The sequence below is a fragment of the Engystomops pustulosus genome, chromosome 8 (genome assembly GCF_040894005.1).
Source record: "Engystomops pustulosus chromosome 8, aEngPut4.maternal, whole genome shotgun sequence".
Lineage (NCBI taxonomy): Eukaryota > Metazoa > Chordata > Amphibia > Anura > Leptodactylidae > Engystomops > Engystomops pustulosus.
Genome location: NC_092418.1, coordinates 118160328 through 118187660, shown reverse-complemented (window position 1 = coordinate 118187660; position 27333 = coordinate 118160328). Strand labels below are relative to the sequence as shown.

The window sequence follows — 27333 nt, the reverse complement described above, 5'->3', positions numbered from 1 at the left end:
CACAGGAGAGTATAAGAAGTGTGGGTGTTACATGCACCAATCACAGGGAGAGAAAGACGCCGGCTGGCCAATAGCTGCGCAGATGGGCGTGTCCGATGTTTGTTTTGGTTCAGCGTGAGAGACGGAGGCTGATGAGAGGCAGAGCGGAAGTGACGTCATACGCGGAAGAGAAGTGACAGCTCAGTCCCACGTGAGCGGCATGGAGGGGTAAGGGCTCGTGCACATTAGATCTGCGGTTCTTGGTGGATGGTTGTGTCTTTAAATCAGTCTGACACTGATAGGAGGATACTTTTATTGTGGAACTACAAGTTCCAGAATGCATTGCTCAGTCGGCGAGTGATGGGGGATGCTGGGAGTTGTAGTCCAATAGTCAGTGAAGCTCTGTAGAGTGTCTACTGGTTCTCAGCGAGTTTCCTGAAGTCTGGGAGGTGACACTGATACCATATGGTATCCTATAAGAAAGAAACCTAATCAGGGGTGAACCAAACCTGTCTGATGCCTGAGGCGAGCCATAGAGAGACGCCCCACATATATGTAATATATCAGGGAGTGTGAGCACCAGCTCCATCATAGCAGTAGTATAAAATGCATACAGCGAGCCGCCATGTAGTATGAAATGCATACAGCGAGCTGCCATGTAGTATGAAATGCATACAGCGAGCTGTCATGTAGTATAAAGTGCATATAGCGTACCGCCATGTAGTATAAAATGCATACAGCGTGCCGCCATGTAGTATAAAATGCATACAGCGTGCCGCCATGTAGTATAAAATGCATACAGCGTGCCGCCATGTAGTATAAAATGCATACAGCGAGCCGCCATGTAGTATAAAATGCATACAGCGTGCCGCCATGTAGTATAAAATGCATACAGCGTGCCGCATGTAGTATAAAATGCATACAGCGTGCCGCCATGTAGTATAAAATGTATACAGTGTGCCGCCATGTAGTATAAAATGCATACAGCGTGCCGCCATGTAGTATAAAATGCATACAGCGTGCCGCCATGTAGTATAAAATGCATACAGCGTGCCGCCATGTAGTATAAAATGCATACAGCGTGCCGCCATGTAGTATAAAATGCATACAGCGTGCCGCCATGTAGTATAAAATGCATACAGCGTGCCGCCATGTAGTATAAAATGCATACAGCGTGCCGCCATGTAGTATAAAATGCATACAGCGTGCCGCCATGTAGTATAAAATGCATACAGCGTGCCGCCATGTAGTATAAAATGCATACAGCGTGCCGCCATGTAGTATAAAATGCATACAGCGTGCCGCCATGTAGTATAAAATATAAGCCCTGATATATATCACAAATACTGCTTATACATACAGCATATATACACATATACAAACAGTATATACAGCATATAGAGAGAGAGCCAGAAGCAGGGGCAGTGGGGAGCCAGGAGCAGGGTGTGGGTAGAGCAGATTGGGGGGGGGGGTCTGGAGTGGAGGGAGTTGGAGCAGGGAGCAAAGGGGGAGAGCCGGGAGCAGAAGGGAGTGTGATGTCGGCTGGCTGGCAGGCAGGAGCTTGGAGTTGAGGTGAGGGGAGGGATGCGGATGGGAGCTGGATGTCGACTGGACGGGGGGCGGAGATCAGTGGTGGGAGCTTGATGATAGCGGAGATCGAGGGCGGGAGCTTGATGCTGGCCAGAGGGTGGAGATCAGTGGCGGGGGCAGGAGGACTGTGCCGCCTCCTCTTCCAACAGGGGGCACGCCGCCTGAAGTGAGTCTCTCAACTCGCCTCATGGCAGGTGCGCCCCTGCGGGTGATGGTCATATGGCCGCCCAAGGCTCATGGGCTGACCACTGCTGGCTAGAAAGGTGACATGACACAGGACATGGCAGCTCGTGTGTATGGGAGGGAGAAGGGGTGTAGTCACAGAGGGGTCATGTAGATTCTCCAAAAACACTTGGGGGGGGGGGGGAAGGGGGAGGCTGCTTACATCGTACTTCTTTTACTTTTCATTTACTTGTGTACAATGCTAACCTTTATAGTACAGTGACTGCTTTACTATCCAACCAGAAGCCTGCAAAGTATGAGGCAGTATCCTCTAATGCAATTTTTTGAATGCTGATCTTTTCTTCATCTTCTCAGGTCTCCTGGATTTCAAGCGATCAGTTTATTTGATCTGAGTGTGTCGAGCTCGCTGTTCTCTGATCTTTCCCTTAATAATAACATCAAGTCAAAAGATGATTCATCAGGAGAGAAAGTGAAGCCTCCAGGTATAAAACCGCAGACCCCCATAGAGGCCGCCCATTGTCTCTATGTATCTGATCTAATACAGGGCGTAGTAAGAAGTAGTGATCCATGAACTGCAGCTTGATGATGGGTCCAGTGTTGCAATTTGGAATTACACATTCAGGTGGTCCCCTACTATACAGTTTCGACTTAAGAACAAACCTATGGAACCTACTTGTATGTAACCCGGGGACTGCCTGTATTGTAGATCTTGAGACATGTGGAAGGTTACATGGGCTTTGTTACCCTGGTTATTGGATGGAGGGGCATCAGAAAGAAGAGCCGGGGTCCATCACTGCCTGATTGTCAAATATGATCATTGTTTTCCTAGAAATAAATGAAGGAGAAGCAAAAACACCAAATATCCTGGAAATCTCTGAACGCATGAGCTGCTCGGCGTGTCAGTGCACATTTGACACCAGGGAGGAACAGGTAACGTCTGTGTATTGTCTCCGATCTCGTCTTGTACAAGTTTATAGTCAATCCCTTCTTGCTGTCCTGCAGCTATCCTGTAGACAATCAGAAAGAAATAAGCTGTAGTGTAAAGTATGGTGGAAGTCTGAGCTTCTTATGTAGATGGAAGTGGTTCGCAGATGACCCCAGACTCCCCGTAGACAATGTAGTGGAGCTGTAGTGTAATATCGAGGCCATAGAGCAGCAGCCAGGACTCAGGACTATGTTTACCTAAGATTGTATTCCAGAAACTCTAGCGCCTGTCTCCAACTGTGATTTCTGTGTTTAAGAAAGAACATTACACCTTGGATTGGCATCGATTCAACCTGAAAAGGAGAATCAGAGGAGCAGCAGCGTTAAGTGAAGAAGACTTCCAGGACAAGACAAGGGCAGGTGAGGGTGGGGTGCTGGGGCACGAACAGGGGAAGGGGGGCAGGGGCAGGAGAGGGAAAAGAAGGGACATAAGAAGGGGAAGGGATGAAGAGGGAACAGGTTAAAGCTTAAAGGGAACCTGTCAGCAGCACTACCAGTATGTTGGAAAGCAGATTTACACCTTCCAGATCAGGTTTCTTTCTTGGCCCAGCGTGGTGGTGTCATCCAAAGAATCAACTTTGTAGTGCGTTCTAAAATAGTTGTATAAAGTCATGGAACCAGAGATTAGCACTTAAGTCCAGCTCTCCCTCCTCAGAATACCCTTTTTCCTACAATTGATGGTCTTATGTCCAGGGACGTTTCTCCTGAAGTCTGGTGAATGATGTCAGTCACAGGACAGGGGTAAAGCTTGACTGCAGAGCTGAACTCTCCGCCTCCCTGACTTTATACATCCAGTTTAAATCTCACTTCAAAGTTCATTTTCTGGAGTGAGGAGCAATGATGAGATAGCTGTGAGGTTGAGGTGCAAGACGTGGGAGGAACGAGGGAGTGCGGGGTAAGACGTTGGGCGGATGAGGGAGTGCGGGGTAAGACGTTGGGCGGATGAGGGAGTGCGGGGTAAGACGTTGGGCGGATGAGGGAGTGCGGGGTAAGACGTTGGGCGGATGAGGGAGTGCGGGGTAAGACGTTGGGCGGATGAGGGAGTGCGGGGTAAGACGTTGGGCGGATGAGGGAGTGCGGGGTAAGACGTTGGGCGGATGAGGGAGTGCGGGGTAAGACGTTGGGCGGATGAGGGAGTGCGGGGTAAGACGTTGGGCGGATGAGGGAGTGCGGGGTAAGACGTTGGGCGGATGAGGGAGATGAGATGTGGACAGGTTGGAGGCTGAAGGATGAGATGTGATCTGGTAATGGATTGTGGTAGGGACCAGCAGAGGACCAGTTGATGGGTAATAGGATAATGGGGCACATGAAGGAGGCCTCGTAGTTGTCCATATTTCGGGGTCTTCTCTATTATATGACGTCTTCTTGCAGGGGATGTATCCAGTATTTCGGGTTCAGACTCTGAGAGCTCGGATGAATTGGAGTCCGGGCCGATTCCGGAGGCTGATAATGGTTCCCCTCCTGATGTTACTCCCTCCATCCGGACGCCGCGAGTCCTGTACAGAAATGGAGACGGGCAGCTTCTATCTATCTACCGCTGTGTGCTGGGGGCAGGGAAGGTAAGACGATGATACTGCCCGATACACCTGGAGGTGAGATCCTGGTAACACTCCTCTATCCTGCCCTAGGACACGGAGGTGACGCCTGAGCACCTGCCCCCCTGTGTGACGCGCCTGCAGGAGAAGCCGGTGGTGGTGGTCCTCATGGCTGGCGGAGGTCATTTTGCTGGAGCTGTATTTAAGGGGTAATTTGTTTTATCCTCCTTTTCCCTGGAATTTCATGAGACGTCCTCACACTGCTTTTCTCTCGGCTCCCTGCATTGAGCTGCTCTCCAGCTCCTCTGCTCTGAGTAAAAGCTGTAACAGGTGTCGGGCTGAGTATTGCAGCAGTTACTCAGCAGAGGGGAGGAGCTGTGGAGCAGCTGGATGCAGAGAGCTAGGAGCACAGCAGTGTGAGGACAGGTATTAAACTACATCTTTTCTACAGAAAGGAAGTGGTAAAGCACAAGACGTTTCATCGCTACACAGTGAGAGCCAAACGGGGCACCGCACAATCCGTCTATGATGCCCGGGGCACCGCTGCTAGGTCTGCTGGGGCCGCTCTCAGGAGATACAACCAGGCTGCACTGACAGCGGTGAGACATCAGAAGCTTTATATCACTGCATGTCATAGAGGACATCATACATGTCACATGTACTAATATCACTGACCTCCAGGACATCATACATGTCACATGTACTAATATCACTGACCTCCAGGACATCATACATGTCACATGTACTAACACCACTGACCTCCAGGACATCATACGTGTCACATGTACTAACACCACTGACCTCCAGGACATCATACGTGTCACATGTACTAATATCACTGACCTCCAGGGCATCATACATGTCACATGTACTAATATCACTGACCTCCAGGACATCATACATGTCACATGTACTAATATCACTGACCTCCAGGACATCATACATGTCACATGTACTAACACCACTGACCTCCAGGACATCATACATGTCACATGTACTAATATCACTGACCTCCAGGGCATCATACGTGTCACATGTACTAATATCACTGACCTCCAGGACATCATACATGTCATATGTACTAATATCACTGACCTCCAGGACATCATACATGTCACATGTGCTAATATCACTGACCTCCAGAACATCATACGTGTCACATGTGCTAATATCACTGACCTCCAGGACATCATACATGTCACATGTGCTAATATCACTGACCTCCAGGACATCATACATGTCACATGTACTAATATCACTGACCTCCAGGACATCATACATGTCACATGTACTAATATCACTGACCTCCAGGACATCATACATGTCACATGTACTAATATCACTGACCTCCAGGACATCATACATGTCACATGTACTAATATCACTGACCTCCAGGACATCATACGTGTCACATGTACTAACATCACTGACCTCCAGGACATCATACATGTCACATGTACTAACATCACTGACCTCCAGGACATCATACATGTCACATGTACTAATATCACTGACCTCCAGGACATCATACATGTCACATGTACTAATATCACTGACCTCCAGGACATCATACATGTCACATGTACTAATATCACTGACCTCCAGGACATCATACATGTCACATGTACTAACATCACTGACCTCCAGGACATCATACATGTCACATGTACTAACATCACTGACCTCCAGGACATCATACATGTCACATGTACTAACATCACTGACCTCCAGGACATCATACGTGTCACATGTGCTAATATCACTGACCTCCAGAACATCATACATGTCACATGTGCTAATATCACTGACCTCCAGGACATCATACATGTCACATGTACTAACACCACTGACCTCCAGGACATCATACGTGTCACATGTACTAATATCACTGACCTCCAGGACATCATACATGTCACATGTACTAATATCACTGACCTCCAGGACATCATACATGTCACATGTACTAACATCACTGACCTCCAGGACATCATATGTGTCACATGTACTAACATCACTGACCTCCAGGACATCATACATGTCACATGTTACAAACGGACCTCTGGATGTTGGTAATTTACTGTACTTTAGTCCTAGGCTACAATAATCAGCTGTAACAGATATCACAGGCGTCTGTAATGAAGCTTTAGTGTTATTCCTGGTTCTAATGAAAATCCAACATTTTTAAAATCCAATTGTCACAGAGACCAAAAAAAATTTGGCTGGGGGTTACAATAATAAAGTAAACATTTCCGACTTACATACAAATTCAACTTAAGAACAAACCTTTAGACCCTATCTTGTATGTAACCCGGGACTGTCTGTATAACATAGTTATAAAAAGGCAGCACTAGAAATACAAATTTTACCAATAAAAGTTTATTTTTGTACTAATATCACTGACCTCCAGGACATCATACATGTCATATGTACTAATATCACTGACCTCCAGGACATCATACATGTCATATGTACTAATATCACTGACCTCCAGGACATCATACATGTCACATGTGCTAATATCACTGACCTCCAGGACATCATACATGTCACATGTACTAATATCACTGACCTCCAGGACATCATACATGTCATATGTACTAATATCACTGACCTCCAGGACATCATACATGTCATATGTACTAATATCACTGACCTCCAGGACATCATACATGTCATATGTACTAATATCACTGACCTCCAGGACATCATACATGTCATATGTACTAATATCACTGACCTCCAGGACATCATACGTGTCACATGTACTAATATCACTGACCTCCAGGACATCATACATGTCACATGTGCTAATATCACTGACCTCCAGGACATCATACATGTCACATGTGCTAATATCACTGACCTCCAGGACATCATACATGTCATATGTACTAATATCACTGACCTCCAGGACATCATACATGTCATATGTACTAATATCACTGACCTCCAGGACATCATACATGTCATATGTACTAATATCACTGACCTCCAGGACATCATACATGTCATATGTACTAATATCACTGACCTCCAGGACATCATACATGTCATATGTACTAATATCACTGACGTCCAGTACATCAGACATGTCACATGTGCTAATATCACTGACGTCCAGGACATCATACGTGTCACATGTACTAATATCACTGACGTCCAGGACATCATACATGTCATATGTACTAATATCACTGACCTCCAGGACATCATACATGTCATATGTACTAATATCACTGACCTCCAGGACATCATACATGTCATATGTACTAATATCACTGACCTCCAGGACATCATACGTGTCACATGTACTAACATCACTGACCTCCAGGACATCATACGTGTCATATGTACTAATATCACTGACCTCCAGGACATCATACATGTCACATGTACTAATATCACTGACCTCCAGGACATCATACATGTCACATGTACTAATATCACTGACCTCCAGGACATCATACATGTCATATGTACTAATATCACTGACCTCCAGGACATCATACATGTCACATGTACTAATATCACTGACCTCCAGGACATCATACATGTCACATGTACTAACATCACTGACCTCCAGGACATCATACATGTCACATGTACTAATATCACTGACCTCCAGGACATCATACGTGTCACATGTGCTAATATCACTGACCTCCAGGACATCATACATGTCACATGTGCTAATATCACTGACCTCCAGGACATCATACATGTCACATGTACTAATATCACTGACCTCCAGGACATCATACATGTCACATGTACTAATATCACTGACCTCCAGGACATCATACATGTCACATGTACTAATATCACTGACCTCCAGGACATCATACATGTCACATGTACTAATATCACTGACCTCCAGGACATCATACATGTCACATGTACTAACATCACTGACCTCCAGGACATCATACATGTCACATGTACTAACATCACTGACCTCCAGGACATCATACATGTCACATGTACTAACATCACTGACCTCCAGGACATCATACGTGTCACATGTACTAATATCACTGACCTCCAGGACATCATACATGTCACATGTACTAATATCACTGACCTCCAGGACATCATACATGTCACATGTACTAATATCACTGACCTCCAGGACATCATACATGTCACATGTACTAATATCACTGACCTCCAGGACATCATACGTGTCACATGTGCTAATATCACTGACCTCCAGGACATCATACATGTCACATGTACTAACATCACTGACCTCCAGGACATCATACATGTCACATGTACTAATATCACTGACCTCCAGGACATCATACATGTCACATGTACTAACATCACTGACCTCCAGGACATCGGCCAACTGCTGCAGAGCTGGACGGAGCACATAGCAGAAGCCCAAAGGATCTTTCTCCGGGCCCCACGTTCTGATAGGACCCTCTTCCTGGGGCGGAATTCCCCCATAACGAAGAAAGACCCCCGAGTGTTTGGGATTCCTTTCTGCACGAGGAGAGCGACCTTCAGGGAAGTCAGCCGAGTGCACACTCAGCTCTACACTCTGCAGGTCTACGGTAAGGAGGTACACATACACTTTATGTAGTAACACTGCTGAAACTTATTATATATCCTGCACTGATCCTGAGTTACATCCTGTATTATACCCCAGAGCTGCACTCACTATTCTGCTGGTGCAGTCACTGTGTACATACATGACATTACTTATCCTGTACTGATCCTGAGTTACATCCTGTATTATACTCCAGAGCTGCACTCACTATTCTGCTGCTGGTGCAGTCACTGTGTACATACATGGCATTACTTATCCTGTACTGATCCTGAGTTACATCCTGTATTATACTCCAGAGCTGCACTCACTATTCTGCTGCTGGTGCAGTCACTGTGTACATACATGACATTACTTATCCTGTACTGATCCTGAGTTACATCCTGTATTATACCCCAGAGCTGCACTCACTATTCTGCTGCTGGTGCAGTCACTGTGTACATACATGACATTACTTATCCTGTACTGATCCTGAGTTACATCCTGTATTATACTCCAGAGCTGCACTCACTATTCTGCTGGTGCAGTCACTGTGTACATACATGACATTACTTATCCTGTACTGATCCTGAGTTACATCCTGTATTATACTCCAGAGCTGCACTCACTATTCTGCTGCTGGTGCAGTTACTGTGTACTTACATGACATTACTTATCCTGTACTGATCCTGAGTTACATCCTGTATTATACTCCAGAGCTGCACTCACTATTCTGCTGCTGGTGCAGTCACTGTGTACATACATGACATTACTTATCCTGTACTGATCCTGAGTTACATCCTGTATTATACCCCGGAGCTGCACTCACTATTCTGCTGCTGGTGCAGTCACTGTGTACATACATGACATTACTTATCCTGTACTGATCCTGAGTTACATCCTGTATTATACTCCAGAGCTGTACTTACTATTCTGCTGCTGGTGCAGTCACTGTGTACATACATGACATTACTTATCCTGTACTGATCCTGAGTTACATCCTGTATTATATTCCAGAGCTGCACTCACTATTCTGCTGCTGGTGCAGTCACTGTGTACATACATGACATTACTTATCCTGTACTGATCCTGAGTTACATCCTGTATTATACCCCAGAGCTGCACTCACTATTCTGCTGCTGGTGCAGTCACTGTGTACATACATGACATTACTTATCCTGTACTGATCCTGAGTTACATCCTGTATTATATTCCAGAGCTGCACTCACTATTCTGCTGCTGGTGCAGTCACTGTGTACCTACATGACATTACTTATCCTGTACTGATCCTGTGTTACATCCTGTATTATACCCCAGAGCTGCACTCACTATTCTGCTGCTGGTGAAGTCACTGTGTACATACATGACATTACTTATCCTGTACTGATCCTGAGTTACATCCTGTATTATACCCCAGAGCTGCACTCACTATTCTGCTGCTGGTGCAGTCACTGTGTACATACATGACATTACTTATCCTGTACTGATCCTGAGTTACATCCTGTATTATACCCCAGAGCTGCACTCACTATTCTGCTGCTGGTGCAGTCACTGTGTACATACATGACATTACTTATCCTGTACTGATCCTGAGTTACATCCTGTATTATACCCCAGAGCTGCACTCACTATTCTGCTGCTGGTGCAGTCACTGTGTACATACATGCCATTACTTATCCTGTACTGATCCTGAGTTACATCCTGTATTATACTCCAGAGCTGCACTCACTATTCTGCTGCTGGTGCAGTCACTGTGTACATACATGACATTACTTATCCTGTACTGATCCTGAGTTACATCCTGTATTATACCCCAGAGCTGCACTCACTATTCTGCTGCTGGTGCAGTCACTGTGTACATACATGACATTACTTATCCTGTACTGATCCTGAGTTACATCCTGTAGATCTTTTATTTTATATAAAAGTAAAAAACATAACAATACAAACAAAACATAATATACACTATATACAATATCTTACCTGCTGGTCCAGCCCCATTCATACCTAGCAAAAACAATAACTTACAATACACCAAAATGAATAAATACCAATTACCACAACCCCCACACAACTGATTGTCACATCCTCAACCAAACCAATAAACAATAAGACAAGCCACACCCACAAATAAACAAAAATGACTATAAATATACATAAACCCACCCCACACCCTCTAATAACAAACCACCCCACACAGATCACACCCCACACCCGTTTTTTTTTTTTTTTTTTTTTTTTTTATAAATATATAATACATAATACACACAACACTACACTAAACTAAATCCCTCGCCCGCACCCTCCCCTTCCCCCCAGACACTGGTCTAACGTCCAAAGTTTGCGTTAAGTAGTCCAGACCAGTGCCCAGGGTCATAGAGTCCAAGGTCAGTTCGTAAATCCCAAAATCCCACCACCATCACCCCCCTCCCAACCTAACACTATGTCCCAAACCCCACTATATACAATATATACAATATATACAGTATTTACAACACAACATAAAGAAAACAGAATACAAATAAAATCTCAACAACATAAATACAAACCACATAAAGCCCAGGTTCGGCGCCTGCAGCCCCAACATCACTATAACCTCAGATACAAAACAAAAATCTACAGTGTCAGCTTCAGCCCAACACCAGGAGAGGAGATGACAGACTAAGGGACACTAAAGGAGAACCCCCTCCAAAGAAGAGAGGCCCTCCCCGTGCCCCGCCTCTCATACTCCAGAGAGCGCACCTTCACCAGGAGGGGAGAAGACAGACTAAGGGACACTAAGGAGAGAGGCCCTCCCCGTGCCCAGCCTCTCATACTCCAGAGAGCGCACCTTCACCAGGAGGGAGAGGACAGACTAAGGGACACTAAGGAGAGAGGCCCTCCCCGTGCCCAGCCTCTCATACTCCAGAGAGCGCACCTTCACCAGGAGGGGAGAACCCCCTCCAAAGGAGAGAGGCCCTCCCCGTGCCCCGCCTCTCATACTCCAGAGAGCGCACCTTCACCAGGAGGGGAGAAGACAGACTAAGGGACACTAAAGGAGAACCCCCTCCAAAGGAGAGAGGCCCTCCCCGTGCCCCGCCTCTCATACTCCAGAGAGCGCACCTTCACCAGGTCACCCAGAATGTTCCTAACCACCTCATCCACCGGGAGGATTTTACGCTGCGTCGATACTAAACACCGTGCGTTCCACGTGTGGTACCTGACCACTAGACTGACTAAGAATAACGTGCAGCGGTCCCGGCCACCCAGGCCTCTGAATGCTCCATAGGCCCACTCCGCATAGGAGAGACCGGCCAACCCGGGCCAATGGATGGAAGCGCCCACCCGGTTGTACACCTCTGTGTTATAGGGGCACTGAAGCAGGAAGTGGTCCATGCTCTCCAGCAGGCCACCGCACTCCTCCCGGGGACAACCCCTTTCCTCAGAGCTCCTACACTTCAGATTGTCCCTCACACACAGCTTTCCATGGAAGCAGCGCCAAGTCACGTCCCAAAACTTCAAGGGGATCCTGATGGAATTCAATAAACTCAAACCCACCCCCAGATCCCGACCTGGGCAATCCCTGAGGGCCAGAGGCTTCTGGAAATGGGTCAACAGAACCCTCTTGTCAAGGAGTTTCCTCGACATGGTCCTGATCTCCCACATTCCCAAACCCCACCGGCGAATCACCTTCAGAACCGGGGTAGCGTAAGCCGGAAGATGCCCATGCGGTGTACGGAGATCCTTCACTCGCCCTCCTGTCTCCCATTCCTGGAAGAAAGGCCGAAACCATCCCCTGCAGGAGTATACCCACGGAGGAGCCCTCTCTTTCCAGAGGTTTGCTACATTGATCTTAAGAAAGGTATTCACTAGGAACACCACAGGGTTGACCATACACAACCCTCCTTGTCTCCTCGTGCGGTAAGTAACCTCCCTCTTGATAAGGTTCAGCCTATTCCCCCATAACAGCTGGAAGAACAGACTGTAGACCCGAGTCCAGAGGGGTTCTGGCAACATGCACACACTGCCCAGATATATCAGCAACGGGAGCAGGTAAGTTTTAATCAGGTTAACCCTTTCTCTGAGGGTCAAAGACCAACCCTTCCACTGGTCCACCTTCTGAGCGGCGATCTTAAGCCTGCCGTCCCAGTTTTGCATGGGGTAATCCCCTTGGCCAAATTCGATGCCGAGAACTTTGGCAGAGTCTTGGGGCCCTGGAAGAGTGTCCGGGAGATCAAAGCCTGGATCCCCCTCTCCCAGCCAGAGACTCTCACACTTATCCCGGTTGATCTTGGACCCAGAAGCCTCTGAGTAGCGGTCAACCTCTGACATCACCCATTGCGCCTCCCCTCCCGAGGACACAAAAATGGTGACATCATCGGCGTACGCTACCACCCTTAGAGTGGCTTCCGGTGCTGCCCGATCCATCCCGACTCCCGCCAACGGCCCACGATCAACCCTCCTAAGGAATGGGTCGATCGCGAACACGTATAAAAGTGGGCTCAGAGGACAACCCTGGCGAACACCAGACCCGACCTCAAAAGAGCGGCCAATCCAACCGTTCACAAGCGGGAAACTCTCTGCCCCTGCGTACAAAACCTTTAGCCAATTGACAAACTCCCCCGGCAGGCCATACCTCAGAAGGACAGACCAGAGGTACTCGTGGTCAACCCGATCAAACGCTTTTGCCTGATCCAAGGACAGCAAGTACCCCTTCCAGTTACCAGCCCTGCCCTGCTCCACTGCCTCCCGAACACAAAGCACAGCACTAAATGTACTGCGGCCTGGAACGGAGCAGTGCTGGGTCACCGAAAGGAGCCGGGGTGCAAACTGCACCAACCGATTAAACAGCACCTTTGCCAAAACCTTTCTGTCCGTATTGAGAAGCGCTATGGGACGCCAGTTCTCAATACGAGATCGGTCCTTACCCTTTGACAGGATGATCAGGGCAGACCTCCTCATTGACTTCGGCAGAGCGCCCGAGGAAAGACACTCATTATATACCTCAGTCAAGAGGGGAACCAAGGTGTCCTTAAAGGTCTTATAAAACTCAGATGTTAAGCCATCCGGACCCGGCGATTTCTTGAGGGCGAGCCCTTCAATCGCCAGGCTGACTTCCTCTTCCCTGATCATCTCTGTCAAAACATCAAGAGAGGGGTCTACTCCTGGCTCAGGGACAGTTTCAGCCAGGAAAGCCGACATCACATCCCGATCTAGATCCTTCCTGCCCAAGAGGTGCGAGTAGAAGGATCTGACGACCTCCAGAATCCCTGATCTGGACCTTTTCAGGGATCCCGTACTGTCAACCAGTCCTGTGACAACTTTACCATTCACTGACATCTTGCAGTTCCTGTAAGGGTCGGGCGAGCGGTATTTCCCGTAATCCCTCTCAAAAACCAAAGATGCGTGTCTATCGTACTGACACCTCTTCAGCAAGGATTTCACTCTGGAGATGTCCTCACGACTACCTCCAGTCGAGACGAGATGCTCGAGTTTCCTCCTCAGGCCCTGATACAGGCGGTACCTGTCCAGGCTCCTGAGGCTCGAGAGCTGGCGGAAGAATCTCGCCACCCTTTTCTTGAGCATCTCCCACCACTCTGACTTACTGCTACAAAGGCCCAGCAAAGGTACCTGGCTCTGAAGAAAGTCCTCAAAGGATTGTCTGATCTCCGCTTCCTCCAGGAGAGACGAATTGAGCTTCCAGTAGCCTCTTCCCATCCGGGGGGTCTCTGTAACATTCAGAGAAAACAAAATTAGACAGTGGTCGGAGAACTCCACCTCAACAACGGACACTGCTGAAGAAATGGCTTCCTCCTTTAAATAAAACCTGTCTATTCTAGACCTACAGCTACCCCTATAATAGGTGAACCCCGTGTGGCCTGGGGTGTGCCGGATGTGGACATCCACCAGGCGAGCCTCACTAGCTATGCTATTAAGAGCGACGCTATCATAAGTCAGCTTGTCTCTGGAACCTCCCCTATCCTGGGACCTCGTGACAGCATTGAAGTCCCCTCCAAAGACCACCTGCCGACTAGTAAAAAGGTAGGGCTTGATCCTCATAAAGAGACACTTCCTGTCCCACTTGGACTGGGGACCATAGATGTTAATTAGGCGCAGTTCTTGTCCCTTCATGAGGACATCCAGGATCAGGCCCCTCCCCATTTCTAACTCAATAACCCGCCGGCATTCTACCGGTGCGGTAAAAAGTACCGCCACTCCGCTATACGGCTCGGCCGCAAGAGACCAATAGGAAGGCCCGTGTCTCCATTCCCTCTTAGCTTTAAACACGGCCGCCAAATCTGGCAGCCTGGTCTCCTGCAAAAATAAAATGTCGGCTTCAACGCGGCCGAGAAAATCAAAGGCCGCAAATCTAGCCGCATCAGACTTAATGCTGGCGACATTAATGGACACCAGCGTCAACGGAGTGGGTGCCGCCATCATAAGTGATTGAGTTAGACGGCTTTCTTTTTACCCATCTTACCACCACCCTCGGGAAATGAACACCCCCTTTTTAGGCATATTGTGGTGTCCATCTCCCTCACCTCTAATGCTTCAGGGGCAGATCCAGGACCTGCCCCCTCATCCTCGTCTCCAGACTCTGGGCCAGTCTCCCCTCCTGAGGACCCTGACTCCCCAGGGGGAGACTCGACACCCCCTGCAGGCTCCGCCACCTCTGGCCCTTCACCCTCAGCCCCTCCATCGGCAGGAGAGGCTCCATCCAGGGCCAGGAATCGATTTGAAAGTTCGACCAGCGGGGGGTCGGTTGCTCCTTCCTTGGGTACCTTAGTCAGGGAGGGAGAAGATCTTACACCTCCCTTCTTTTTACCCTTTTTCTTCTTTTTGGCGCCACGCTTACGCTTTTCCTCTAGCCACGCCCTATTATCCTCATCCATACTCTCATAATGGGAGGAGTCTGAGGACGTGGCACCTTCCTCTCTCTCGATCCTCCTGACCTCCTCATCCAGTACATCATCCCCTGGGGCCTCAGCGACAGGTGTGGTCTCCAGGACAGCGCCAGAGGTTGTCCCAGCAGCCCGAGACTCCCCCCGCTCTCTCTCCTGTTGACGCTTCTCTAGACGCCTTAGCTGGGCAGGCGTCTTTTTCCTGTCTTTCTTCCCTGGCCCCTCCATTCCTCCGCCTCTGCTAGTCCCCTCCCCAGCAGATTCAGCCTGATGGCTTTCATCCGCTGAGGCTGAGCCCGCATTAGCGAAGGAAAGAGGACAACGACTGTACGGGTGACCGAGATCACCACACAGGTTACACCTAATCTGCCCTGTACAGGATGCAGCGAGATGGCCGACACCCCCACACAACGCACACTTCTGCACGGTGCAGTTTGCGCTGAAATGTGTGGGGTCACCGCACCTGTGACACAGCTTAGGCTGCCCCCGGTAGAAGATCAGGATCCGATCCCTCCCCAGGAAGGCTGATGAAGGGATGTGGGCGACTGAGTTACCTGAACGCCTCAACTTCACCATGAAGGTCCAGGCCCCTGACCAGATACCATACTCGTCACGATTTTTCTCGGGTACTCCCAGTACCTCTCCATAACGATTCATCCAGGTCATGATGTCAAAGCAAGATAGTGATTCGTTACGGGTAAGAACGGTCACTTTCTTGACCTCGCTCTGGCGGGACACTGCTTGCACAGCAAAGTCCCGCCACTCGGGCTCGTTGTATCTCAGCTCATAGTTGGACCAGAAGAGCTCAAGCCCCTCCGGCCGAACAAAGCTGACATCAAACTCAGATGTACCACAGGGATGGATCAAGGCAAAGATGTCAGCCGCCTTGAAGTCCATCTTCAGCAGCAGCTCAACTACCCGTGCCCGAGGGGGACACACATCACTGCCACGCCACCGAAGACGCACCACATTCCTACGGTTAGCACCCGGCCCGGTTGTCGGGAGCGACCATGATGTCTCCCTGCCTCTTTGCTCTCGGAAGGCAGACAGGCCGTGCCTCTCTATCCAAAACGACAAATCAACCTCCTGCCCCACTACATTAATCGTCCTTTCTCCCTTCTGTAAGGCCTGCAGGAGGCGCCGTTGCAAAAAGCCGTCCCCAGAGCCCAGAGACGAGGATGATGGACCCCTACTTCCCCCAGCAGCGACACTGGCATAGCTCTTAATAGGGGCCGCCACTGGGGGAGCAACCGGACCAACCCCTGCACCCACCACATTAACACTACCCACCTCCATGCCACTCGCACCACCAGTCACTCCATCACTCACTCCCATAACTGGTAACGGTTCTGCATCACTCACTCCACTCACATTATCCACCACAACATTACTGACACCATTCTCACTGGCTGGACCAGCAACAACATCAGGGGACATGACCACCTCCGCATCTTCGGGCACAAGGGACGGGGGTCCCCTCGCAGAGCATCGCCCAGAGGGAACCCCAACTTGTGTCACACTTGTGCCCTCCGCATCATCGGTAGCAGATGTTATTTTGCTTTTCCTGGGGCTTGGAAACAATCGCCGCTGCTCTTTAGCCGGTGTGAGGCGCCGCTGATCTCCGGTCTGCACAGAATTATCATTATCCCCAACACCGACACAAAACAGTACTTTCTGTTTGGGAGGTCCTGAGCTCTCAGCCTCAGCGACCCCTCCACACTGCCGCCGCCCCCCAACTGGGTGATCAGCGGCAACAGCATGAAGAGGCGCCGAGGCATGAAGAGGCACCGGAAGCTGCCACCAGTGCCGGGCTATCCCCCCCTCCCAGCGGGGGACGCACCACAGCACTGGATTTTGATGTTATCGCCACTGCCGAGCCGCCCTGACTGTCCGGCCTTGCGGCCGATGCCTCCCCTGCTCCCCCACTGTTACCACAAACAGAGACGGAGTCCATCGCCACATCAGATGTCACACCTGTAATCTCCCTGCACCTTTGCACCGGGTCCACAGCAGAACTCGGGGGGGTTTGGGTAGCAGGGCTTGCACAGTGAGCTGACCCTGCGCTTTGCCCGGGGGGGTGTACAGGGAGGGGGGTAAAGATGAATCTCACCTCTTCTTGCTGCTTTGGCCTGGTCTTCTTACTCTTCCTCCGGCTGCTCCCCCCAGTGGCTTCCTCTGGGAGCTCATCACCAAACGAAAAGTTCTCCATGCGCACTGGGGACTCGAGCAGCCGGATCTCTGCCATGAGCGCCCCTCCCTGGCTGCCGGTGTCACTGTCCTCCCCCGAGCGAGGTGTTACTGCTGGCTGTCCTGCAGGGGGCCCACTGCACGAGGCCTGCTGATCTTCCTGCAGGCCGCCAGGTGGGAACTGCTGCTCGTTATCATCATCCTCCTCCTCCACCTGGCTCGCAGGCTGCAACCCCTTCAGCCTTTGCTCTCTGTTATCAGCCATTTGAGCAAATCTATCATCATTAATAAGTTTTTCCTTAAACGGCCCACTGTTCTCACAAATAAAGGTCTTTCTTTTTGTCAACTTATCAATCTCAGCTTTCAGGCGATTAATCTCTCCATTTATTTCCATTTTGCGCTTCTTTGGCGCGGTGTTCGCCCTGGCGCGGGCACATCGCAGCTCCTCCCGGAGCCTCCTGATGGTCTTACTTGCCTCTTCATACTCACAGAGGTGGCTCTGGACCCGGGAGGCATAGGTGGACAAAGACTCCCGGGGTCCCTGCACCGCCCAGCCTCCCCCCACATGGTCAGCCTTACCTCTGTGAGCACTCCGCTTCATAGCTCCAGCCCCGGAAGGACCGCTCTCACCCGCACCATCATGGACATCCAGGTTCTTGCTGCGCCGCCTCACACCAGACTCAGGGGGAGCAGGAGCAGTATTACTACGACTCCTGGTGGAACGCCTCACCCCTGAGTCCTCCATAGCGCTGGCCGGTTCCTGGCTACCCCTGCCCCCCGCCGGCCTGGCCCGGGAAGCAGGAGCCTGGGGCTTGCCGCTCTGGCTCATGCCTGGAAACCCACCCCCTCCCTGGGAAGGGAGAGAGCAGGCCCCAGGTGGAGGTGGATTATTCCTGGAGCTCAGAGCAGCAGCAGCACACAGCCTCCCACAGCAACAGACAGAGATAACGAGCTGATGAGCAACACCAGAGCTGCACTCACTATCTGCTGCTGGTGCAGTCACTGTGTACATACATGACATTACTTATCCTGTACTGATCCTGAGTTACATCCTGTATTATACCCCAGAGCTGCACTCACTATTCTGCTGCTGATGCAGTCACTATGTACATACATGACATTACTTATCCTGTACTGATCCTGAGTTACATCCTGTATTATACCCCAGAGCTGCACTCACTATTCTGCTGCTGGTGCAGTCACTGTGTACATACATGACATTACTTATCCTGTACTGATCCCGAGTTACATCCTGTATTATACCCCAGAGCTGCACTCACTATCTGCTGCTGGTGCAGTCACTGTGTACATACATGACATTACTTATCCTGTACTGATCCTGAGTTACATCCTGTATTATATTCCAGAGCTGCACTCACTATTCTGCTGCTGGTGCAGTCACTGTACATACATGACATTACTTATCCTGTACTGATCCTGAGTTACATCCTGTATTATCCCCCAGAGCTGCACTCACTATTCTGCTGCTGGTGCAGTCACTGTGTACATACATGACATTACTTATCCTGTACTGATCCTGAGTTACATCCTGTATTATACTCCACAGCTGCACTCACTATTCTGCTGCTGGTGCAGTCACTGTGTACATACATGACATTACTTATCCTGTACTGATCCTGAGTTACATCCTGTATTATACTCCAGAGCTGCACTCACTATTCTGCTGCTGGTGCAGTCACTGTGTACATACATGACATTACTTATCCTGCACTGATCCTGAGTTACATCCTGTATTATACTCCAGAGCTGCACTCACTATTCTGCTGCTGGTGCAGTCACTGTGTACATACATGACATTACTTATCCTGCACTGATCCTGAGTTACATCCTGTATTATACCCCAGAGCTGCACTCACTATTCTGCTGCGGGTGCAGTCACTGTGTACATACATGACATTACTTATCCTGTACTGATCCTGAGTTACATCCTGTATTATACTCCAGAGCTGCACTCACTATTCTGCTGCTGGTGCAGTCACTGTGTACATACATGACATTACTTATCCTGTACTGATCCTGAGTTACATCCTGTATTATACCCCAGAGCTGCACTCACTATTCTGCTGCTGGTGCAGTCACTGTGTACATACATGACATTACTTATCCTGTACTGATCCTGAGTTACATCCTGTATTATACCCCAGAGCTGCACTCACTATTCTGCTGCTGGTGCAGTCACTGTGTACATACATGACATTACTTATCCTGTACTGATCCTGAGTTACATCCGGTATTATACCCCAGAGCTGCACTGACTATTCTGCTGCTGGTGCAGTCACTGTACATACATGACATTACTTATCCTGTACTGATCCTGAGTTACATCCTGTATTATACTCCAGAGCTGCACTCACTATTCTGCTGCTGGTGCAGTCACTGTGTACATACATGACATTACTTACCCTGTACTGATCCTGAGTTACATCCTGTATTATACTCCAGAGCTGCACTCACTATTCTGCTGCTGGTGCAGTCACTGTGTACATACATGACATTACTTATCCTGTACTGATCCTGAGTTACATCCTGTATTATACCCCAGAGCTGCACTCACTATTCTGCTGCTGGTGCAGTCACTGTGTACATACATGACATTACTTATCCTGTACTGATCCTGAGTTACATCCTGTATTATACCCCAGAGCTGCACTCACTATTCTGCTGCTGGTGCAGTCACTGTGTACATACATGACATTACTTATCCTGTACTGATCCTGAGTTACATCCGGTATTATACCCCAGAGCTGCACTGACTATTCTGCTGCTGGTGCAGTCACTGTACATACATGACATTACTTATCCTGTACTGATCCTGAGTTACATCCTGTATTATACTCCAGAGCTGCACTCACTATTCTGCTGCTGGTGCAGTCACTGTGTACATACATGACATTACTTACCCTGTACTGATCCTGAGTTACATCCTGTATTATACTCCAGAGCTGCACTCACTATTCTGCTGCTGGTGCAGTCACTGTGTACATACATGACATTACTTATCCTGTACTGATCCTGAGTTACATCCTGTATTATACTCCAGAGCTACACTCACTATTCTGCTGCTGGTGCAGTCACTGTGTACATACATGACATTACTTATCCTGTACTGATCCTGAGTTACATCCTGTATTATACCCCAGAGCTGCACTCACTATTCTGCTGCTGGTGCAGTCACTGTGTACATACATGACATTACTTATCCTGTACTGATCCTGAGTTACATCCTGTATTATACCCCAGAGCTGCACTCACTATTCTGCTGCTGGTGCAGTCACTGTGTACATACATGACATTACTTATCCTGTACTGATCCTGAGTTACATCCTGTATTATACCCCAGAGCTGCACTCACTATTCTGCTGTGCACTTAACATCTTAACTGTTAAAACAGAAAAGGACACTGTCTTATCGCCCATCATTGGAACACGAGAGAAAATAGTAAGACCGAAAAAATCTGGACGGACGGAAAAGCAAGAAGAAACACCTGGTAAATATATTTAAAGAATAATTAATAATGAATTGTGATGTCTGGGGTGGGGATAAGGTACAAAACTGATATAGATATGATTTCTTGTGTGTCTGGGAAAGTTGGGTGCCGCGTATTTGAGTCCCTCCAGGATGTTGTTACAAAGTGCGGTAGTTTTTGCATCTGATGTATCATCGTGTGTGTATAGATTCTCTCTGCAGATTGTGATGGTTTTTTTCTGTTTTATCAGCTGCGGCTGAGAGCTCAGAAGAGGAGACTCCACAACCTGAAGAATATGTGGAAGAAGAGCTGACAATCAGCACCCTGGATCTAAGGGAATACGAGGTGCAGCCAAAGAGGAAGAGGAAAAAGAAGAAGAAAAAGGAAACAACAAGTATGTGATACTAATACATAGAATCTAAAGGGAACCTGTCAGCAGGCGTGACCATGCAGACTGCAGCCAGTGTCCGTTATTGTCCCTTAAAGGGGTTTTCTCATGAACTGAAGTAATGGAGCAGACGGCCGCGCATGACCGTTCTACTCCATTAATCTCTATGGAGCTGATGGAGATAGTTTTCACAATCTGTGGGGGTCTTAGCACTGAGACGCCCACTGATCAGCAAGTTAGGCCCTATCCCGTGGATAGGGCCTAACTTTGGTTTCTGGGAAAACCCCTTTAAGAGATGTGTAATCAGACCTTTGTGTATGGTTTTAGTAGCACCCGGAGTGCAAAGTATGGATTTATATTTAAGGATTGCAGCTTGACCAAGTGCACTGGAGGCGTGTCCTCACACTGCTGTGCTCTGTGCATTATACATCTCTGTCTACAGTCAGCATGGCAATTGCCTGCTGACAGGTTCCTCATTAGGATATGTGAATTGATGTGAATGCTCTCTGGCAGGTAGGGCTGGGCCTGGGGTCACATCTCAGAAGTTATTAGCCGAGGATGATTCTGCCACAGAGGAAACCAAGAACAATCCCCATCACCCCGCGGCTGCACTGGAAGGTAAAATGTTTAAGGATTAAAAGGGCATTGCTATCTATGTAAGGTCAGGAGAGCAGCACTGAGCCCCTGTACTTCTCTCTGATACACCTAGCCCCATGGTGGTGAATACGGCTGGATGGTCAGTGCTCGGCCTTGCAGGAAAAACTTATGTTTCATATCCTAGAAATTTTCCATCACTTTAATATTAAGGGGAATCTATCAGGTGAATTCCCTCTTTTATGTGAGCTGTCACCCATTTAGCTGTTAAAAAAAAAATATATTTCCCAAAGTCATGTGAAAATGGGCAGAGAAGAGTCAGATTTTACTAGGGATGAGTCAAATTTAGCTGCTGCAGGAGGAGGGTCTCTTCAGATGCCACTATCTTCAGTTCTATAGGGCCGAGGAACATGGTTCTGGTGTCATATTAAAGATAATATCACAAATAAGGGTTCGTGATTCTGTGAGCTACAGAGATACAGACAGTTATCTGCAGCCGCAGCTCACGTGTCCAAGGATGTATTTAATTGCCAGTATCTTTTATTCTGTGGATTACAGAACCACAAGCCTGAAGCGATCTGAAAGATGAGATGCTTTCCTTTAATATGACACATGAGGAATGTTTCTAGATGCTACGGACGCTCCCCCTGCAGCCTCTAAGCTGGATTCATGTTAGGTAAAATATGATTAGTTATGATGACTCTCATCATGCATGGATGCTCAGGTGTTATCCTCCTGATCAGGTGATGAGCTGTGCAGGATCCGGAACATCTTGTTCACCTGCTGCAAGACTGGAGACACTGAGACCACCAGGCAGATCCTACAAGATCTTCTCCCCGGCGTCCCTGAAGACCCGTCTCTGCCCAGACTCTGTGCCGCGGAGGTTGTGCAGCGGCTGGTGAATGAGCCCCTGCCGGTGGGGGAGCGCACGCTGCTGCATGTAGCCGCCGCTGCAGGACACGGGGAGGTGGTACGTCTGCTGATGGAGGCCGGCTGGGACCCCGCACTCAGGTATCTCCATATTAGTATTTATAGACTGGTCGTTACATATGATTTGTATTTCTCTGTGGAATTTACAATTTTTCATCTTTTTCAGAGACTCCGCTGCCCAGACCCCATATTCCGTATCTGCTGACAAACGGACCCGGAATAGCTTCCGCAAGTACCGAGAGGAGAACCCCGACAAATACAACTACAGCAAGTCCCAGGTGCCGAACTGCTGGATTTATATTCCAGGATTGTAGCTTCTTGCAGTGCACTGCGTATGCCCTCACACTGCTGTACTCTGTGCTCTCTGCATTTAGCTGCTCCGTAGCCCCTGCCCTCTGCAGTAAGTGGCTGCTGAAGTATTTCACCAGAGGCTTATTACAGCTTTCACTCAGCAGCGGGAAGGGTATGTGGAAAAGCGCAGTGCACAGAGCACAGCAGGGTGAGGACATTCCTCAGTGCACAGAGCACAGCAGGGTGAGGACATTCCTCAGTGCACAGAGCACAGCAGGGTGAGGACATTCCTCAGTGCACAGAGCACAGCAGGGTGAGGACATTCCTCAGTGCACAGAGCACAGCAGGGTGAGGACATTCCTCAGTGCACAGAGCACAGCAGGGTGAGGACATTCCTCGGAGCACAGCAGGGTGAGGACATTCCTCGGAGCACAGCAGGGTGAGGACATTCCTCGGAGCACAGCAGGGTGAGGACATTCCTCGGAGCACAGCAGGGTGAGGACATTCCTCGGAGCACAGCAGGGTGAGGACATTCCTCGGAGCACAGCAGGGTGAGGACATTCCTCGGAGCACAGCAGGGTGAGGACATTCCTCGGAGCACAGCAGGGTGAGGACATTCCTCGGAGCACAGCAGGGTGAGGACATTCCTCAGAGCACAGCAGGGTGAGGACATTCCTCAGTGCACAGAGCACAGCAGGGTGAGGACATTCCTCAGTGCACAGAGCACAGCAGGGTGAGGACATTCCTCGGAGCACAGCAGGGTGAGGACATTCCTCGGAGCACAGCAGGGTGAGGACATTCCTCGGAGCACGGCAGGGTGAGGACATTCCTCGGAGCACAGCAGGGTGAGGACATTCCTCGGAGCACAGCAGGGTGAGGACATTCCTCGGAGCACAGCAGGGTGAGGACATTCCACAGAGCACAGCAGGGTGAGGACATTCCTCGGAGCACAGCAGGGTGAGGACATTCCTCGGAGCACAGCAGGGTGAGGACATTCCTCAGTGCACAGAGCACAGCAGGGTGAGGACATTCCTCAGAGCACTTTGAGAAGCTATTTTTATTCCTGCACTTATCCACAGTGGTTACAAGTTTGGGATGAGGGGGGGGGGGCTCAAAGCCCCTGATGTGTAGAGAGTGGAGCACTTGAGTTCCTTTAACTTCTATGGAGCTGCATGTCCTATCAAGCTGAATGGGGCACAGATGGCGTCCTCTAGACTTGTCCTCTAAAATGTAATTGGTCTAGGAGTCCTCAAAAAGAACCTTCCCTTTAAATGAACTCACCCAAAATAAATATTTCATTAGAACTATTATTAAAAAGCACTGCCCTTATTCCTAAATGGTTCTCCTCCATACCTGCATTGCTAAAAAAAAAAGTCATGTAAAAAAATGTATAAACTTGCAACTTGCCTGATTTCTGCATATTAAATTTTACTTGCCCCGCCTCCCCTTGTTCCTGATTGACAGGTTTCACTGCTCGGACATGCTGCTGTGTGGAACATAGAGAGAGCTCCAGGGGGATGTCATCTAAGTGCCTTTACCCAGTTACATCCATGGGTTAGATGTTGCAAATGTATCTGATCACATGAAATCACAGCAGCCTATTTGGAGGAAGGGGAGAAGTCTATTGAGGGTTCTGTGATTTCATGTGATCAGACACATACATGGGGTAGACACGGGGAGGAGTAGATGGGAGGGGCAGGCAGAGCTGGACACGCCACCACTGATTGCAGGTAGTGTAAAAAAATAGATTTATGGGGATGTAAAGGAAACAATTTTTAGGTAAAATAAGTGTGTAGGGATCTATGGGAACCTGTCACTAGTTGTATTTAGGTCTCAAATTTTGTTTGTTTTTCCCACTTTTTTCCCTTCACATCATTTGTCCCCAAACTCCACACTGGACCCTCCTGACTGCGCTGTCCTGACTGTAGATCCCTGGACCAGTATCTGAGGAAGTGGAGGCGCACAAGGCCGAAAAGAAGCGCATCCAGCGGGCGCAGAGGAAGCAGAAGGAGAAAGAAGAGAAGGAGGAGAGGCTGCGGAGGGAGGCCGAGGAGGCTGAGAAGAAGAGGTTCGCAGCTCTCAGTGACCGTGAGAAGGTAAGTTCTGCCTGTGACCTCACACATCGCTGACTCTATGTATCTTCATTGGTAACATGTTCCAGTGTTATTGCTGCAGTGTTATTAGAGTCTCTCCAATTATAACCTGCAGAGAGAACGGGAATAGAGGCTGATAATGTGAGAGGAGGTGTCTGGGTGGTGCCCTGCAATCCCTACACCAGGGGCTTCCCTATGCACATTCACTGATGGCAAAGTAGTAGGAAGAAGGGTTCAGCACTCGCCCCTCCCCTTTCCATTGGTAATATTGTATCTTTTTCCCGTGTCCGGGGCCGTGCCTGTGCGGTGCCGGTCTCCTACAGCCGTCTATGGGGACGTATATATACAACGGCTGTGTGAATGGGGCCTTAGTACACATCCTCGAATAGGAGCAATAGGACCCCGGTTCATGTGATTGGTGGATTCAGACGTCTTATTGCGGAAAGGTTATTAATATGCAAAGTTGGGAAAACAACTTTACACAGAGTTGAGTGGTCTTCACTGGGGGCTGCGCATTGTACAATCTACAATAGGAATGGAAAGGGGTTTAACACTTGCTTGTTGAAGGTGGGGGGCGCTAGGGTTGATGGGCATTAGGTAGCCTAAGATGGCCAACATGGCATGGGAGATCTGGCCTAGATTGGGCCATTGACCCTCCGCTAGGTCTGAATGGAGTGGTGCCTGCAGTCTATGTATCCCCCAATGGCACTAACGATGGAGATCTGCACACACTTTGGCTGCATGGTGCGTCGTACGGGAGCGGTATGTGCGGCACCGTTCTGTACCCGGGGAAAAGAGGAGACATGTCCTATCTTTCCCCATAATACGTCGCCATGCGCCATGTTTCTCTATGGAGAGGAGCAGCACTCCCCAACCCCCCCCTCCCCCCCGGCTCCTCTGCCGGGCCCCGCTGTGCTACGGTACCGCGGGCACATGGTCGTGTGAGTGTAGCTTTTCTCTGTACATAATTTCTGGTGTGACCCGCACGTCTTCTCTTACGTTGCAGAGAGCCATCGCAGCGGAGCGCAGGTTCGCCACACAGCTGACCCTCACCAACGACACAGCCGGGACCAATGTCAGGTAAGGGGTCTCTGCACGCCCTGTATGGTGCTTGAGCGAGTGACTGAGGTTACAGGACCCTTCTACGTGGCACATGTCTTACAACGCCTTAGGCAGCAGGTTCTTCATTTGATTGTCGGACCCCACATATGAGCGCGTTATTTCTTTACATTGTAAACTGTGCACAACCCCTTACCCACCAGGTAGACTGCGGGGTCATGGATGGAGCTCAGGGACAGGCACTCCGATGAGATGAGCATCTTATCCTCTGTCCTGTAGATGAAGACTTGCATTCTGCTTTGTGTTGTAGGCGCTGCTGGCAATGTGGGGAATCGCTTTTAGGAAAGATTCCTTTTGAATACCTGGAGTTTTCCTTCTGCACCACCCGCTGCTTACAAGAACATCGGCGCAGCCAGGCCGCCAAATCCCAGAAGTAGCGCAGTGATCAAATCCAGAGGAGGCCGTGCAATACCAAGAAACCAGCGCCGGCAGCTTCCTAGCCTCTGTAACCAGCAGGGTGTATGCACAGTATCCCTGGTGCTCTGCAAGGGCAGAGGGCTCTGAGATGGGGGGGGGGGGGGGGGGCGGCTGTCATCATTCCTGGCGTCTGTGATCCTGTAA

At 49.2% G+C, this 27333-nt stretch overlaps 1 protein-coding gene across 1 annotated transcript; it reads left to right on the top strand.

Moving 5' to 3' along the window:
- Nucleotides 1-115: 115 nt before the first annotated feature.
- ANKZF1 (ankyrin repeat and zinc finger peptidyl tRNA hydrolase 1) lies at nucleotides 116-27285 on the top strand. The gene is made up of 16 exons (XM_072122397.1): nucleotides 116-207; nucleotides 2107-2234; nucleotides 2582-2682; nucleotides 2994-3096; nucleotides 4108-4295; nucleotides 4365-4480; nucleotides 4723-4870; nucleotides 8611-8830; nucleotides 21283-21378; nucleotides 21608-21751; nucleotides 22259-22363; nucleotides 23083-23350; nucleotides 23436-23547; nucleotides 25489-25656; nucleotides 26660-26733; nucleotides 27023-27285. Exons 1-16 carry the CDS (start codon nucleotides 200-202, stop codon nucleotides 27147-27149), a joined length of 2106 nt encoding a protein of 701 aa, XP_071978498.1. The 5' UTR covers nucleotides 116-199; the 3' UTR covers nucleotides 27150-27285.
- Nucleotides 27286-27333: the final 48 nt, after the last annotated feature.